At 55.7% G+C, this 15,400-nt stretch overlaps 2 protein-coding genes across 9 annotated transcripts in view; one reads left to right on the forward strand and one right to left on the reverse strand.

Moving 5' to 3' along the window:
* Positions 1 to 7,443, forward strand: part of TJP3 (tight junction protein 3) — a 29,964-nt gene extending 22,521 nt beyond the window's left edge. For 3 of the 4 annotated variants that reach the window (XM_081232273.1, XM_081232272.1, XM_081232271.1), the window contains 8 exons: positions 318 to 529; positions 1,885 to 1,980; positions 4,280 to 4,350; positions 4,771 to 4,981; positions 5,069 to 5,169; positions 5,507 to 5,794; positions 6,797 to 6,843; positions 7,215 to 7,443. In XM_081232273.1, the coding sequence (XP_081088399.1) occupies positions 318 to 529; positions 1,885 to 1,980; positions 4,280 to 4,350; positions 4,771 to 4,981; positions 5,069 to 5,169; positions 5,507 to 5,794; positions 6,797 to 6,843; positions 7,215 to 7,317 (1,129 nt within the window). In that variant the 3' untranslated portion in view covers positions 7,318 to 7,443. The remainder of the gene's footprint in view (positions 1 to 317; positions 530 to 1,884; positions 1,981 to 4,279; positions 4,351 to 4,770; positions 4,982 to 5,068; positions 5,170 to 5,506; positions 5,795 to 6,796; positions 6,844 to 7,214) is intronic. The other variant, XM_081232274.1, reaches the window with a different exon arrangement.
* An 88-nt stretch (positions 7,444 to 7,531) lies between these two features.
* Positions 7,532 to 15,369, reverse strand: APBA3 (amyloid beta precursor protein binding family A member 3). Of its 5 annotated transcripts, none has more exons than XM_081230742.1 (11): positions 15,248 to 15,367; positions 14,003 to 14,544; positions 13,875 to 13,914; positions 10,176 to 10,321; positions 9,959 to 10,045; positions 9,692 to 9,853; positions 9,154 to 9,333; positions 8,821 to 9,033; positions 8,060 to 8,179; positions 7,833 to 7,973; positions 7,532 to 7,754 (listed from the first exon to the last, which is right to left on the reverse strand). In XM_081230742.1, the coding sequence occupies exons 2-11, from the start codon at positions 14,531 to 14,533 to the stop codon at positions 7,683 to 7,685; spliced, it is 1,692 nt and encodes a 563-aa protein (XP_081086868.1). In that variant the 5' UTR covers positions 14,534 to 14,544; positions 15,248 to 15,367; the 3' UTR covers positions 7,532 to 7,682. The 5 variants fall into 5 exon arrangements, 4 of the variants coding, with proteins under 4 accessions (XP_081086868.1, XP_081086867.1, XP_081086870.1 ...); XM_081230741.1 differs by having other exon boundaries at positions 14,003 to 14,605; positions 15,221 to 15,367; XM_081230744.1 differs by lacking the exon at positions 8,821 to 9,033 and having other exon boundaries at positions 14,003 to 14,605; positions 15,221 to 15,369.
* Between the last annotated feature and the right edge of the window lie 31 nt (positions 15,370 to 15,400).

Consider the following 15,400-nt stretch of genomic DNA (forward strand, 5'->3'; position numbering starts at 1 on the left):
TCCTGCCTTTTCCAGCTTCTAGAGGTGCCGCATCCCTGGCTTGCGTCCCCTTCTGCATCCTCACAGCCAGCAGCGCAGCATCTCCCGTCTCTCTCTGCCTCTGACCCTCTCGCCTCCCTCTTATAAGGACCCTGTGATGACACTAGGACCCCCGGGGAATCCAGGGTCATCCGCACCTCAGGGGCCTTAACCCCACCTGCAAAGTCCCCTTTGCCGTGAGAGGTGACATATTCACAGGTCCCGGGATTAGGCCTTGGACATCTTTGGGGCTGTGATCCTGGATCCCAGTGCTCACTCATCTCCTCTCTTCTCTCCAGGGCGGAGCAGCTGGCCAGTCTGGAGGCTGCCCAGCGGGCCGTGGGGGTCGGGCCTGGAGCCTCAGTGGGCTCCAGCACACGGGCCGAGTTCTGGCGGCTGCGGGGTCTTCGTCGGGGAGCCAAGAAGACCACCCATCGGAGCCGTGAGGATCTGTCAGCTCTGACCAGACAGGGTCATTACCCGCCATATGAACGCGTGGTGCTGCGAGAAGGTGGGCCAGGGTGGGAGGGGCCGGGGGGGGCCTCAAGTAAGAGTGTTCAGAAGCCACAATCCTTACTTCTGTCCTTCCACCCAAAATATCCCCTTTTGGTTACTTTAGGATGAAAATACACACGCACAAAACCAGCACATAGATCCTTTCCCTACCTGAGAACCAGGGATAAAAATACACCTCATTCAGATTTCAGGAAGGGAAGAGATTAAGCTCTTGCCCACAGCCTCAGGGCAGAAGGATTAAAACCAGGTGCTGAGGCTTTTTAAAGAAAACGGCGGGAGGGTGGGAATAGCAGGTGACCCAGGACGGGAAAGGGCTGAGCTGCTTTCCAGCTGCTGCTCCGTCGTCCAGAAGAAAAAGGCTCAAACATAAAAGGCTATGTACTTGGGTTTCCCTGGTGGCGCAGTGGTTGAGAGTCTGCCTGCCGATGCAGGGGACACGGGTTCGTGCCCCGGTCTGGGAGGATTCCGCATGCCGCGGAGCGGCTGGGCCCGTGAGCCATGGCGAGCCATGGCCGCGGAGCCTGTGCTCCGCAACGGGAGAGGCCGCAACAGTGAGAGGCCCGCGTACCGCAAAAAAAAAAAAAAAAAAAAAGGCTACTTAATTTCTACCCCCAGCCAATGAAAGTTTAGAAATCTGAACGTATCGAGTTTTTAAGAGCAAGAGAGAGGCCTGGAAGGAGAGGAGAAAAAGAGAAAAGGGTCAGGTGTAAAGAGCGGTCTGCTTACTCACTTTTCTCTGGCCAAGATGCCTTCTGCACCCACTTCCTCACTAGTAAAAGGGAGTATTGGTGAGGCCAGGGGTCAAACAAGCTCTTCCTGCAAAGGGCCAGACAGTATTTTAGGCTTTACAGGCCAGATGGTTTCTGTCCAAATGACTCAACTCTGCAGGAAGGCAGGAGAGAGGGGACATGCTGGATGTGGCTTTGTGCCAATAAAACTTTATTTACAAAAACAGGCAGTGGATTGGATGTGGCCTGAGGGTTGTAATGGTGGTTGCCAATCACTGAGTTAGCTGGGTTCAGCTGCTCTGACAGACCCCAAACTGTATAAACAAGAAGTTTCCTTTTTAAGTAACAGTCTCAGTATAAGAAGGCCAAGAGGTCTCACACCTTCCCTTGAAGGATACAACCCAGATTTCACACATCATTCTGCTTGCATCCCATTGGCCAGGATGTAGTCACATGGCCATCCTTAGCTTCAAGGGAGACTGGGAGTTGTAGTCTTTAGCTGGGCAGCTATGGGCCAGGCTAGATCTACTATGGAGAAAGTGGAGAGGCAGTTGCACAAGAAGCTAGCAGACTTTGCCCCGCATGGGATCCTGATTCTTGTCATTGATTCTCTGCCCCACAGCCAGTTTCAAGCGCCCGGTGGTGATCCTGGGACCCGTGGCTGACATTGCTATGCAGAAGTTGACTGCTGAGATGCCTGATGAGTTTGAAATTGCAGGTGAGAAACCAGGTCCCATAGCAACCTCATTGGTGAATCATTTCATAACCCTTTCCTAGGTTGAGGCAGCTTGATAAGGGGGCTGCTAATGATGCTGTTTGGGGGAAAGAGTTAGAACAACCATGCCAAACATGAGGCAGATCAGCCGCCAGCACCCCCTCCAACCCCTGGGCCAGACACCCTCAAACAATCTTGCCACCCTTTACCTGGATAGAGCCTCAGAATCCTTCTTTAACACAGTTCACCAAGCAGCCATTGCCAATGGAGCCAGTTGGACAATTGCCAGTTGTCTGTTTGTTCAAGAAATTTGTCTATTGAGCTATAGACACAGCATCGAATGAATACACAGGGTCTCCCGAGGAGACCAAAAATGAACAACCTAGGAACAATTAAGCTAGAGTAGAGAATCAACAAATTACAGCTCCTGGGCCAAATATGGCTGTTTTTATTCAGCCTGCTAATTAAGAATGGTTTTCAGAGACTTCCCTGGTGGTGCAGTGGTTAAGAATCCTCCTGCCAATGCAGGGAACATGGTTTTGAGCCCTGGTCTGGGAAGTCCCACATGCCGCAGAGCAACTAAGCCCATGCGCCACAACTACTGAGCCTGAGCTCCAGTGCCCGCGAGCCACAAGTACTGAGCCCGTGCGCCTAGAGCCCGTGCTCCACAACAAGAGAAGCCACCACAATGTGAGAAGCACATGCACCACAACGGAGAGTAGCCCCCGCTCACCGCAACTAGAGAAAGCCCGCGTGCCACAATGAAGACCCAATGGCAGCCAACAATAAATAAATTTAAAAAAAAAGAATGGCATTGATATATTTTTTAATTTTATTTTATTTTTGAAATAGGTGTGGCTCTTTTATTTATTTATTTATTTTTGGCTGCATTGGGTCTTCGTTGCTGCACGTGGGCTTTTCTCTAGTTGCGGCGAGCGGGGGCTACTCTTTGTTGAGGTGCGTGGGCTTGTCAGTCCAGTGGCTTCCCTTGTTGTGGAGCATGGGCTCTAGGCGCACGGGCTTTCGTAGTTGTGGCACACGGGCTTCAGTAGTTATGGCACACGGGCTTAGTTGCTCCATGGCATGTGGGATCTTCCTGGACCAGGGCTCGAACCCGTGTCTCCTGCATTGGCAGGCAGATTCTTAACCATTGCACCACCAGGGAAGCCCAAGAATGGTATTGATATATTTTAAATGGTTAAAAAGAAGTTAAAACAATTTTTTTGTGACATGTGAAAAGAGCTGAAAGCTGCAACTTGAACAGATACTTGTACATGAAGATTCATCATGATTCACAGCAGCCAAAAGATGGACACAACCCAAGTGTCCATCGACAGGTGATGGATAAATAAAACGTGCTCCATGCACACCATGGAATATTACTCAGCCTTAAAAAAGGAAGGAAGTTCTGACACTCACTACAGCATGGATGAACATTGAAGACATCATGCTCAGTGAAATAAGTCAGATACAAAAAGACAAACACTGTCTGATTCCACTCACAGGAGGTCCCTGGAGGAGTCACATCCACAGAGACAGGAAGTAGATGGTGGGGGCCAGGGGCTGGGGGAGGGGGATGAGGAGTCAGTGTTTCATGGGGACAGAGTTTCAGTTTGGGAAGATGAGAAAGTTCTGGAGATGATGGTGGGGATGGTTGCACCACAGTGTGAATGCACTTAATGCTACTGATCTGTGCACTTAAAAATGGTTAAGGTGGTATGTGTTACGTTACACACATTTTACCACAACAAAGAGAAAAAAGGCAAGTATGCGTCCCCCTCCTTTTAGGCCCCAGCGTGCCTTCTCCCTCAGCTGCCATGCTATCTAGGAGGGCTTTCTAGAGGAACCAGTACTCCATCTCATGTCCTAGAGGACAGATACGGGATGGGAGAGTAGCTTTTTTCGGGTCACAGCCCAAGCAAAGGTCCAGAGTCGGGACCGAGCCTGGGAAAGAGTGTGTGGAGCACAGACTCTGCATCTGTCTCCCCATCATGCCAGTCGTTGGCTCAGTGACTCTGAGCTGGTGACTGTATGTCCCTGGCTCAGTTTCCCCATCTGCCAGTAACAGCCACTCCTGTTCAGGAGGAGGAGGTGCGGGTCGTGGTCAGGAGGGGACCCAGTGTGGTGTCAGGAGTGGGGCCAGCAGGAGCTGCTGCTGCTGCTGCTGCTGGCGTTAGGATTTCTCTCAAGGGCCATGGGGAGCCACGGTGGGTTCTTGAGCAGGGGAGGGGCAGGGAGACATGAATTTGAAGGGCCAGTGGACTGCCCTCCCAAAGCTGCCAGTCGCCTCTCCCCTCCACAGAGAGCATGTCAAGGACCGACAGCCCCTCCAAGATCATCAAGCTGGACACCGTGCGGGTGATTGCAGAGAAAGTAAGCAAGGCTCTGCTGTGGGTCCCATTTCACGGATGGGGAAACCAAGGCCCAGGACTCCAACCTGTTCTGGCCCCACACCCTGCAAGTGTGGTTTTCCCCCTCTTGGAGGCTTTGTGATGTGGGGGACTTGAGGGAGACAGAGCCTGCCCAGAGTGACACAGCAGCAGGTCCTGGGAAGAGGCAGAGACTCAAACTGGGGCTCTGGTGCTCAAGACACTGTGGCCTGGTCTATCACCAAGCCCCACCCCAACATGCTGGCCTGCAGATGTGAGAGGCTGAGGTCCACTCTGACCTCAGACTCTTCATCTCTGTCTCTCTGATTCTTCACCTGTCTCTGATACTCTGTCTCTGGGTGTTTTTCCCTCCACTGTCTCTCTGTCTCCCTCCCCGACGGCCCCCAACATTGGCCCGGCCCAGGACAAACACGCACTCCTGGACGTGACACCCTCAGCCATTGAGCGCCTTAACTACGTGCAGTACTACCCAATCGTGGTCTTCTGTGTCCCCGAGAGCCGGACAGCCCTCAAGGCACTGCGCCAATGGCTGGCCCCCACCTCACGCCGCAGCTCCCGCCGCCTCTACGCTCAGGCCCAGAAGCTGAGGAAGCACAGTGACCACCTCTTCACAGGTGGGGCGGGAGCTGAGGGTCTGGGGTGGGCGGTGGGTCCTGGCCTGAGTCTCCCAGCCATGCTGATGCCCCTCCCCCTGCCCGCAGCCACCATCCCCCTGCAGGGCACAAGCGACTCCTGGTACCAAGAACTCAAGGCTATCATCCGTGAACAGCAGACGCGGCCCATCTGGACGGCCGAGGACCAGGTACCTGCGAGGGTTTGGGATCAGTCGCAGTTAGGGCTGGGTTAGGGGCCATGGCCAAGGCCCAGATTTGACCTGAGGCTAGGGTCTGGACCTGGTTCCTGGGGTGAGATGGGATTGGGGTCTTCTCCTGACGCTGGAGTCGGGGTTGGGGCTCAGCTCAGATGTGGCGGCTCAGTCTGGACCAAGGTCAATGTTCAGAACTCACCTTGGGGTCAAGGGTTAAGGCTCACTTTGAGGTTGAGGACTGGAGTTTGAAAGGTGGTGTCCCAGGTCTGGGGTTTTCTCTAAGATCAGGGAGGGCCGGGGCTCGGCTCAGCCAGGCCATGTGCACCCGCAGCTGGACAGCTCCTCAGAGGACAACCTGGACCTCCCTCATCGCAGCCTGGCTGACAGCTCCGCGGATCTGAGCTGTGACAGCCGGCTCAACAGCGACTATGAGACAGACGGTGAGGGCGGCGTCTACACGGACGGCGAGGGCTACACGGATGGCGAGGGTGGGCCCCACATGGACGTGGACGAGGGGCCCCTGGCGCCAGCCCTGGCCCGATCCTCGGAGCCCGTGCTGGAGGATGAGCCTCGGATCCTGCACGATCACGGGAGATCCTCGGGTCACCAGGGGACCCAGGTGAGCAGAGTACCAGGCTGGCCCCAGCAAGGGTCTCGGGACGGGGCTGAGACACCCGGGGAGTCTATGTTCTGCCAGGATGTCGAGGAACAGATACTCCCCCGACCAGATCAGTAGCTGGGACCTGGATCTAGGGTATTTGAACCACTGAGTCACTTAAAGCAAATATTCAACCTCTGCATGAGTTTCCTTATCTGAGATACAGGGACTGATGGTAAAGTCTTGACGTCATGAGCTTGGCCTTGTGGGTGGCGGCCATCCATCTTGCAGAGGGAGAAAGGAGGTTAACGCTATTTTGTTGTTGTTGTTGTTTGGCCACGCAGCTTGTGGGATCTTAGTTCCCTGACCAGAGATCAAACCTGGGCCCCCTGCGGTGGAAGCTCAGAGTCCTAACCACTGGACCACCAGGGAATTCCCACAAGCTTGTTGTTTAAACAGAATACACTTAGTCCAAGTCCCGGCCCACGGGAGTCGGGTGTTTAACAAATATTGACTTAGCACTTATTCTCTGTGCGGCTGCCACAGCCTCCAAGGTGCCTTTCTGTGAATTTGACAAATTCCTCCAGACCCTCTCTAGAGAAATGTAAAACTGCACGAATCTATGATGTCTCTGGTAGAATGGTGCTCCGTGGGGTTGTGCAGTACCCGACCTGCTCAACTGTCCATGGCATCCTGATTATGGGGTAGGCTCTCTTCTAAGCACTTGACATATACGAACTCATTTATGAACTCCTGACAACAGCCCTCTGAGGAAAGTCACAGATGGGAAACCCCACTCCCCCTTTGCTCACAGGCTGGGAGATCACAGCCAAGGCCTTCCCCTGTCCCAGGCTGTTTTCTCATTTAAAATTGGGGATGAGCTCCAGACTTCTGTGGGGGCAAGGAGAAAGCCTGTGGGTAGCACTGCCGGGGGCAAAGGTGGGGAGGTGGGATGGGGTGGTTACTCATCCCAGCTTATCATACTTGGGGGATAAGTGTTAACCTCCTTTCTCCCTCTGCAAGGTGGATGGCCACCACCCACAGGGTCAATGGCGGCAGGACAGCATGCGGTAAGGACTCCTGTACTCCACGTTGGGGGGCCTCAACCCTCACCCTGGGACTCAGGGTGTCGGGTGGAGAAGAGGCCTAGAACCAAGCTGTGCCTTTGTGGTGTTGGGAGCCTACTGAGAGAGACAGAGCCAGACAGAGCCACTCCAAGCCCCATGTAGTTAGGGCCATGGGAGTAGGAATCCTCTTCCTGGGAGGATTGGGAGGGCTCCCTGAAGGAGGGGAATTTGGAGTGGGCTTTGAAGGATGTGTAGGAGTTTGTCAGTCTTGCTCATCTCTGACTGCACCCACTGTGCCTAGCCCAGAGTCAACTCAGATAATGGTAGGTAAGTCCACCCCACCCACAACCTCTGTTCTATTTTCTGATCCGCAGGACATATGAGCGGGATGCTCTGAGGAAAAAGTTTACACGAGCCCGAGATGTGGAGTCCTCTGACGAAGATGGCTATGACTGGGGACCAGCCACTGACCTGTGACCCCTCCCAGGTGGCCAGCTGGCCTGTCCTCCCTTTTTCTCCCTGGAGCTGAGACTCAGCTTCCCACACAGAACCTGGAAACCTGCCTCCCTCTGCCCAATCTTTAATAAATGGAGTATTTTCACAGCACTGGCTTCTAGTGACTTCCAGGGACAAGGGGCCAGAGTAGGGTGCTGTCTTTCCTCCCTCAACCCCACAGACCCAGATCTGAGACTTTGCCCATTCAATAAGCTTTTAATTTTTTACATAAGAAAATAATGTAGAACCAAGAAACTTTTGGGGCCCTGGCCAGCCGAGGAGGGTCCGCGGACAGAGTTCCAGGGCTGGCGGGGGCTAAGGCACAGTGGTGGGGGGAAGGTGGCCGGTCACAGGTACACCGGCTGCTCCTGGCCTGTGAGCAGGCGGTAGGTGGCAGCAGGCATCGTCTTGATGTGGACCTGGCGGCGGAGAGGAGGCGGCAGCTGGAGGTGGCCTCCTCCCACTCAGGCCCCGCCCACCACCCCTGCGCAGCGCACCTCAATGTGGGCCTCCGTGAGCAGCTCAATGATGCGGGCGTGGGGCGTGGCCACCACACTCTGCCCATTGATCTCAATGATGCGGTGCCCCACGCGGACGCCCCCGCGCTCGGCAATGCCACCCCGGAGGAGGCTGCAGATCTGGGGGGACAGGAAGGGCCACGCTGCTCAGGGGGCCACGCCTGGGGCCGCCCACCCCCCACCGGGTCCCTGGGCTGGGGACTCACTATGCCGTCCTCCACGCAGAAGCCCAGCTGCTCGCGGACGTGGGGCCGGCGGATGATGGCCGTGGTGACCGGCGGGCAGTGGACGATGCTGAGGGTCACCAGCGTCTGAGACTTCACTTCCTGTGCAGGATGGGGGCTGTTGGCCTGGCTGGGCCTCCGGGGGGGCTGCCAGACTTCCTGTTGGGCTGCAGCCCCTCCTGGGCCTGTTTACCCACTCATAAAATGGAACCTATAGATTCTACAAGACCCCTTGAGAAGTGGTTAAGAATGCAGACCAGAGCTGGGCGGCCTTGGAGTCAGAGCTGTGCCACCTCTCACCTCCCTGGGCCTCAGTTTCCTCATGGTCAAAAGCAAGGTTCTAGCAGTGCCCACAAGGCACGGTTACAAGCACTCAGTAACACACTGCGTGAACCGTGTCAGACTTGCCCTTCTGGCCTGGCCAGGCCCCTCCCCATCTCTGAACCTCAGTCTCCCAGTCTGGGCAACTCAAGAATACACTTGCTGCCTCATGGCAGAGAGGACAGGCCTTGTGTTCCAATCCTGCTCCCGCACCAGAGCGGTGTCCCTGGACTTACCCTCTCTGAGCCTCGGTTTCCCAGAGTGCACGGGAGCGGGTAGGACTTGAAGCTCTACTTGCCCGTTCTGGACTGAGACACAGAGACCTGGCCTCGGGCTCACCTCCCTGGCCACGTGGGGAAGGGGGGCCTGCCATCTGGGGGGCCCTCGCAGGCCCTCTGCCCCGGCCACCCCGGAGAACTCACGCGGACGGCAGCCTGGCAGGCGGCGAGGGGCAGCCCCACCAGGCTGGTCCCGTTGATGGCAGTGATGCGGTCTCCGATGCTGAGGGCCCCTGAGCGCTCGGCGGGGCCCCCGTGCAGCAGGTTGGCGATGACGGCCGTGGGCAACAAGGAACCCCAGCCCGACTCCACCAGGGCTACGCCCAGACCCTCACCCCGGCGTTTCTCGATGCACACCTGGGGGGTCACAGGTGGCGCTTCAGGGCTGCTTGGAGGAGGTAGGAGGAGGTGGGTGGGGGGCGCGGGAGGGCTTCAGGGCCATTTGGTGGGCCGGGATGGGGGGACCTGCTTGCTCACCTCCCTGCAGTTCTCACTGTTGGAGAAGTGGTCGAGGTCCCCGTTGTGGAGGTGGCCGGGGCCCGTGGCCCCCTGGCTCTGCTGGGAGCCCACCTGGCTGGGGTTGATCCCGCTTTCCCGCAGGAACTGGCTGTAGGCCACGGCAAAGGCCTGGCCGATGGCCTGGGCGATGAGCTGGGCCTGTGGGGTGGGCGGCACCTCTCTGGGGGTCCCACCCACCTCCTTCAGGTCCCCCCCCCAGCCACTGACATCCCTACTACCAGCCCATCCACCCCCAAGTGGGACTGGCCTGCCAGCCGCTGGCCAAGCATCTAGGGGGAGGGGAAGGGAGACAGGCCTGGGGCAGGGAGGGTTTGGGGAGACGGCTGCCAGTCTCAGGCTCTTACAGGAAGGCCTGGAATATATGGCTCAGGGCCTTCAGGAGGGTGAGGATGGAAGGACGCTGGGGTGACAGTGCGACCAGGTGGGGCTTTGGTGGAGAGCAGGGGCCGCTGTGAGGTCCCCCTCGCCCTCAGGACACCCGGAGCCCGCTGCTCACGTCCTCTGAGTGGAAAACGTGGCAGATCATCTTGTAGAGCCGGCGGCTGTGGGGCTGGGGTGCCGGCCGCCGGGCCAGCCGCCGCCGGGCCATGAGCACCAGGACGCTGCCGATGTCGGCGATGTAGGAGATGGTCTGCAGGGCATGGTCCATCAGGGCCTCCTGGAGGGGGCGGGGAGACCGGGCTGGGTGGGCTGCGGGGGCCTCACTCGGCCTCACCCTCAGCAGAGGCGCCCACACTCCAGAGGCCAGGCCTGGGCCCCGTACCTGGGAGTCAGCCGTCAGAACCTTGACCCTCTTGGTGGAGACGAAGAGGTCTACCTCTGTCATCGGCTGGGTCTCCCCCTCGGGGGCCTGCGGGGGGCGGGGTGGGACGTGGAGGCCCCCAAAGACCCAGACTCTGACCCGCCAGGCTCAGAGGGTCTCGGGGGACCCGGCCTGCAGCCCACCTGCCCCCCACCCACCTGCCAGCCCCTGGCTTCACCTTGACGCGATCCATGGCCTCCTGGGCCTGCGCCATGCGCGTGCTGGGGGGCGGGTTTCGCTCGGACACCAGCTGGGTGGAGCCCAGGTATTTGGCCCCGAATATGACACCATCTAGGAGGTCTTCGTGGTCACAGGGGCCGGACGCTGAGGGCGACAGCAGAGACGGGTCAGCCCCCTAGAACCTCTGCCAGGCTCGCCTACCCCTGCGGGCTCTGCCCAGAGCCCTGAATGGTCTGGAAGCACAGAGAGTTCTGCCCCACGGCTTGGCACTTGGAGCCACACACGTCTGCCCACGGTCCCAGAGCCACCCTATCAGCCGGAGCCACAGATCAGTGGCTTGGCCCTCATGGATGTAGAGCCCTCCGTCAGTCTAGAGCCAGCTCCGTCCACAGCTCAAGGACTCCCAGGCAGAGGACGCGGTTTCAGGAGCAGGCTCTGCATCCAGAACCACGGCCAGAAACAGCTCTAGTGCCCATAGACAGCACCACCCTGTGTTGCTAGAATTCCAGGAATCAGGCTAGAACCAGACAGTCCCACTCCTATTTCTAAAACCCTTGACATTATAGAACCATAGTCAACTCTGCTGGATGAATCCCAATCAATCTACAGCCAGTCAGCTCTGCCCACTGCTCTAGAATTCTCTATCGGCCCAGGACCACAGACAACTCTACTCCATGGTCATAGAACTGCCCAAACAGAGTAGAAAGAGGAAACTGTCCATATACCTCAGACTCTCATACTGTCCAGAAACCCAGGTGGTTCTTGATCTGTGATTCTAGAACTCCCTGACACGTCTCAAACCACAGAATTCTGCCTGGGATTTTAGAAACCTACACTGCTCCAGAATCACACTTTTCCACTACGTGATTCCAGAACGTCTTGATCAAGATAGCATTGGGAGGGCTTCCCTGGTGGCGCAGTGGTTGAGAGTCCGCCTGCCGATGCAGGGGACACGGGTTCATGCCCCGGTCTGGGAAGATCCCACATGCTGCGGAGCGGCTGGGCCTGTGAGCCATGGCTGCTGAGCCTGCGCGTCCGGAGCCTGTGCTCCGCAACGGGAGAGGCCACAACAGTGAGAGGCCCACATACCGCAAAACAAACAAACAAACAAACAAAACAAAACAACAAAAAAAAAGATAGCATTGGGAAACTCCTCCTGTGGTTCTAGAATTCCCTCAATAACTCACAACTGCAGATGCACTGGGCAATTCTAAGAATTATCTGAAAAATCCAGAAACGAACAACTCTGCTCATGGTTCTAGAATCCCCCCAACCCAGCTCAGAACCACAAAAAGCTTTGCCCCCATGGCTCTAGAATTCCCTGAGCAACCTAGAGCCAGACAGCAGTGCCAGTGATTCTAGAATATTCTAACCAATAGCTATTGCTTTTTGGAGAAACACAGGCCACAGGGAATGAAACCACATTCCCGTGAACTTAAAGGATAGCCAGTTCTGCCCACTGTCCTTCATGATCTAAGCATTCCAGAACAACAGATAACTCTGCTCTGGGTTCTAGAACTGCACCATCCAATATGGTAGCCACCAGGCACATGTGGGTATTGTGCACTTGAAATGTGGCTGGTCTGGACTTAGATGTGCTGTAAGTGTAAAATGCACACCAGATTTAGAAGCTCTCATTAAAAAAATGTAAAATTATAAAATGTTGACTGTATGTTTAAATAACATTTTAAATATATGAGCTTAATTTAAATGTTATTAAAGTTAATTTTTAGTGTTTGCTTTTTTTTTTTTTTTTTTTTTTTTTTGCAGTACGTGGGCCTCTCACTGCTGTGGCCTCTCCCATTGCAGAGCACAGGCTCCGGACGCACAGGCTCAGCTGCCATGGCTCACGGGCCCAGCCGCTCCGCGGCATGTGGGATCTTCCTGGACCGGGACACGAACCCGTGTCCCCCGCACCGGCAGGCGGACTCCCAACCACTGCGCCACCAGGGAAGCCCAGTGTTTGCTTTTTTAATGTGGATAACTAAAAAATTTCAAGTGACATGTGGCTCAAATTCTATTTCTGTTGTATAGCTGTAGAACTTTCTAGAATTGGACAGTTCTGCCCAGTTCTAGTACAGCTCCTAAAGGTCTAGAACCAGAGATAAATTCTATTCACTCCATGGTTCTAGAACTCCCCAGTCTGAGTAGAACCTGACAGCTCTGTTCATCATTCCAGAACACCCTCATCAGCTGAGGTCACTTTAATCTAGAACCACAGGCAAAATGCTAGGTTCTGGAACTCTCTAGGTGAATCACAGCTCCACCCATGACTCTAGAACCTTCTTGGAACTACAAGTTCAAACCAGCTTCCTTTCCCACAACCACAGAACTTGTTCTTTGACCTAGAGCCTCAGATAGTGTGGGGGAGAATGTTCTAGAACATTCCAGGTGGCCAGAACAGGTACTTCTCATGCCTTGAGAGCAGATTGGCAAGCTTTTCTGCAAAGGCCCAAAGAGTAAATATTTTTTATTTTGTGGGCCAGATGGTCTCCATTGTAACTACTCAGTCTGGCTGTTGTAACATGAAAACTGCCACAGACAACATGCTAATGAATGGTCATGAGTCTGTCCCGATAAAACTTTATTTGCGGATGCTGAAATTTGAATTGCCTATCATTTTCACCTGTCAAAAAATGTTCTTTCAAGTTTTTTCAACCATTTAAAAATGTATGGGGGCTTCCCTGGTGGCCCAGTGGCTAAGAATCTGCCTGGCAATGCAGGGGACACGGGTTTGAGCCCTGGTCTGGGAAGATCCCACATGCCATGGAGCAACTAAGCGCATGCACCACAACTACTGAGCCTGGCTCTAGAGCCCGCAAGCCACAACTACTGAGCCCGCGTGTCACAACTACTGAAGCCTGTGCGCCTAGAGCCCGTGCTCTGCAACAAGAGAAGCCACCGCAATGAGAAGCCCGCGCACCGCAACGAAGAGCAGCCCCTGCTCGCCGCAACTAGAGAAAGCCCATGAGCAGCAATGAACACCCAACACAACCAAAAATAAATTAAAAAATAATAATAAATAAAATAAAAATAAAAATGCATGGGCTTCCCTGGTGGCGCAGTGGTCGAGAGTCCGCTTGCCGACGCAGGGGACGCGGGTTCGTGCCCCGGTCCAGGAAGATCCCACATGCTGTGGGGCGGCTAGGCCCGTGAGCCATGGCCACTGAGCCTGCGCATCCGGAGCCTGTGCTCCGCAACGGGAGAGGCCACAACAGTGAGAGGCCCGCGTACAGCAAAAAAAAAAAAAAAAAAAAAAATGCATGGGACTTCCCTGGTGGTCCAGTGGTTAGGACTCACGCTTCCACTGCAAGGGGGTGCAGGTTCAATCCCTGGTCGGGGAACTAAGATCCCACATGCTGCGTGGCGTGGCCAAAAAAAAATAAATTAAATAAATAAATAAAAATGCAGAAGCTGTCTTAGCTCACAAAACATACCAGAAAGTCCACAGATGGTAATTTACCAACCCTTGCTCTAGAATCAAGTCAAGTGCTACAATTTGCCAAGTCTGCCCTAACGCTCCCTATTCATTCTAGAACATTCTCAGGACTGTCTCTCTTCTTTCAGTTGTCTGGAATCTATTCAAAACCAACCTCAGAACCTCTCTAGAAGCAACTTTGTGCCAGGTTTTGGGAGCTTGAGTCGGGCTGTTCTGAAACCCCGAAGTCCCTGGGGCCAGTGTGGGCGGAACACTCACCCTCCTGGAGGGCAGGGTAGGAAGCCAGGGTCTCGGGGCTCTGGAAGAAGACAGAAGAGGGGTAGGCCTGAGTCCTCCTGCTTGGCTCCCAGCAGTGGAGCGGTCTGGGGGGGCGGGGCGGGCTCTACCTGGGCACTGGCAGGTGGCTCTTCAGAAGTGACTAGAGGTACTGTTTCCAGCCAGGGTTCTGGGGAGCTGCTTGAGCTCCTGCCCTCGTCCTGCTCGACAGAGGCTCCTTCTGCCCACTCCTGGGGGCCCATATCCCCCTCTGGGTCATCAGGGGGCTGCAAGAGGCGAGGAGCAGGGTCTGGAGGTTCCTGGGGACCTGACTGGGAAGGAGGGCGTTCGTCTTGCTGCAAGAGGCTCAGCAAGTCTTCCCGGCCAGCCTCGGCGGACAAGAGTCCATGGGCATCAGTGATGTCCTGAGAGGCCAGGCCGTGGCCAGTGGCAATGTGCAAGGGGCATGGGGGTCCGTCTGGGGACAGGCCCACCAGATCACCTGGCAGAGCTTCAAACTGTTGCAGCAGGTCCTGAATATTTAGCCCATCAAGTTCCATCTGACTCAGGCTGCCGGGGCCTCCTGGTGCCGGGTCCCACTGGCAATCAGGGGTGAGGTCCTGAGAGGGTGAAAGTGTGTCCCTGGGCTCCTCCAAGTCCATGGCTGGAGGCCCTGGAGGGGGTTGGGAGGTTGTCAGGAATTCCATGCCTGGACCCTGGGCTCAAGCCAGCATCTGAAAGAGAGAATCAAAGATGAGATTTCCTGGTTGCCAATTTGGTACCAGGCTCTCACCTGGTATGTATTCATACAGGACACATAATTTAATCCCCATCATACCCCGCAAGGAAGGTTCTGCTATGATCCTCATTTTACAGACAAGGAAACTGAGGTGCAGAATGAGCAACTGTAAGGCTGTGGCTTCCCAGGCTCCAAACCCCGGGGGATTCCCCTGTACCCGTTGCTCCAGACCACTCCCCATCCGTGGACCCTGTTCACCCCGGCCCTGGTTCTTCCAAGTCTTCCTCCACGGGGATGTGGAGGCTGGAGACATACTCTGACTATATAGACCCGACCGGTGTAGGTCGCCGAGACCCAGGTCTCAAGACCTCAGTCCAAGACTTCAGACCCATAATTTCAGACTTAATTCTAGAGTTCCAAGATGCCAGAAAGCGGACTCTCATCTCAAAACCTCCAATGCCAACCTGAGGATCGACCCCAGACTCAGACCTGGAACTCAGACCCAGCCTGAAGACACAACTCGAGCCTAAAGCTGAGTTAAGACCCCAGTCCTCTAGCAGACCCCAGACTCAAGACTTCAGACCCGTGACCTCAGGCGCTGGCTCCAGACCTCGCTCTGCTCCGCCGGCACACTCACTTCCCAAAACGAGATGGCCTCAACCCGCGAGGCCCCCAGGTCCCCGCTCCCTGGCTCGTCCGGTCCTGCCAGTCGCCGCCGCTCGCCAATTCCCGGACTGGGCGCTGGCAGATCTGTCCGCACAGCGTTCCTGGACCACTGGGCATGCGCACG

Source organism: Mesoplodon bidens (genome assembly GCF_964165515.1).
Source record: "Mesoplodon bidens genome assembly, chromosome: 4".
Lineage (NCBI taxonomy): Eukaryota > Metazoa > Chordata > Mammalia > Artiodactyla > Ziphiidae > Mesoplodon > Mesoplodon bidens.

What these genes read in the sequence shown, in the direction of transcription:
- APBA3 (XM_081230741.1), bottom strand. Translation starts at nt 14,578, where the DNA reads ATGGAATTCCTGACAACCTCCCAACCCCCTCCAGGGCCTCCAGCCATG. An exon ending in TTCTGACGGCTGACTCCCAG is followed by an intron (nt 9,854 to 9,958) that starts GTACGGGGCCCA and finishes CGCCCCCTCCAG; the next exon opens with GAGGCCCTGATGGACCATGC. An exon ending in ACGTTTTCCACTCAGAGGAC is followed by an intron (nt 9,334 to 9,691) that starts GTGAGCAGCGGG and finishes CCCACCCCACAG; the next exon opens with GCCCAGCTCATCGCCCAGGC.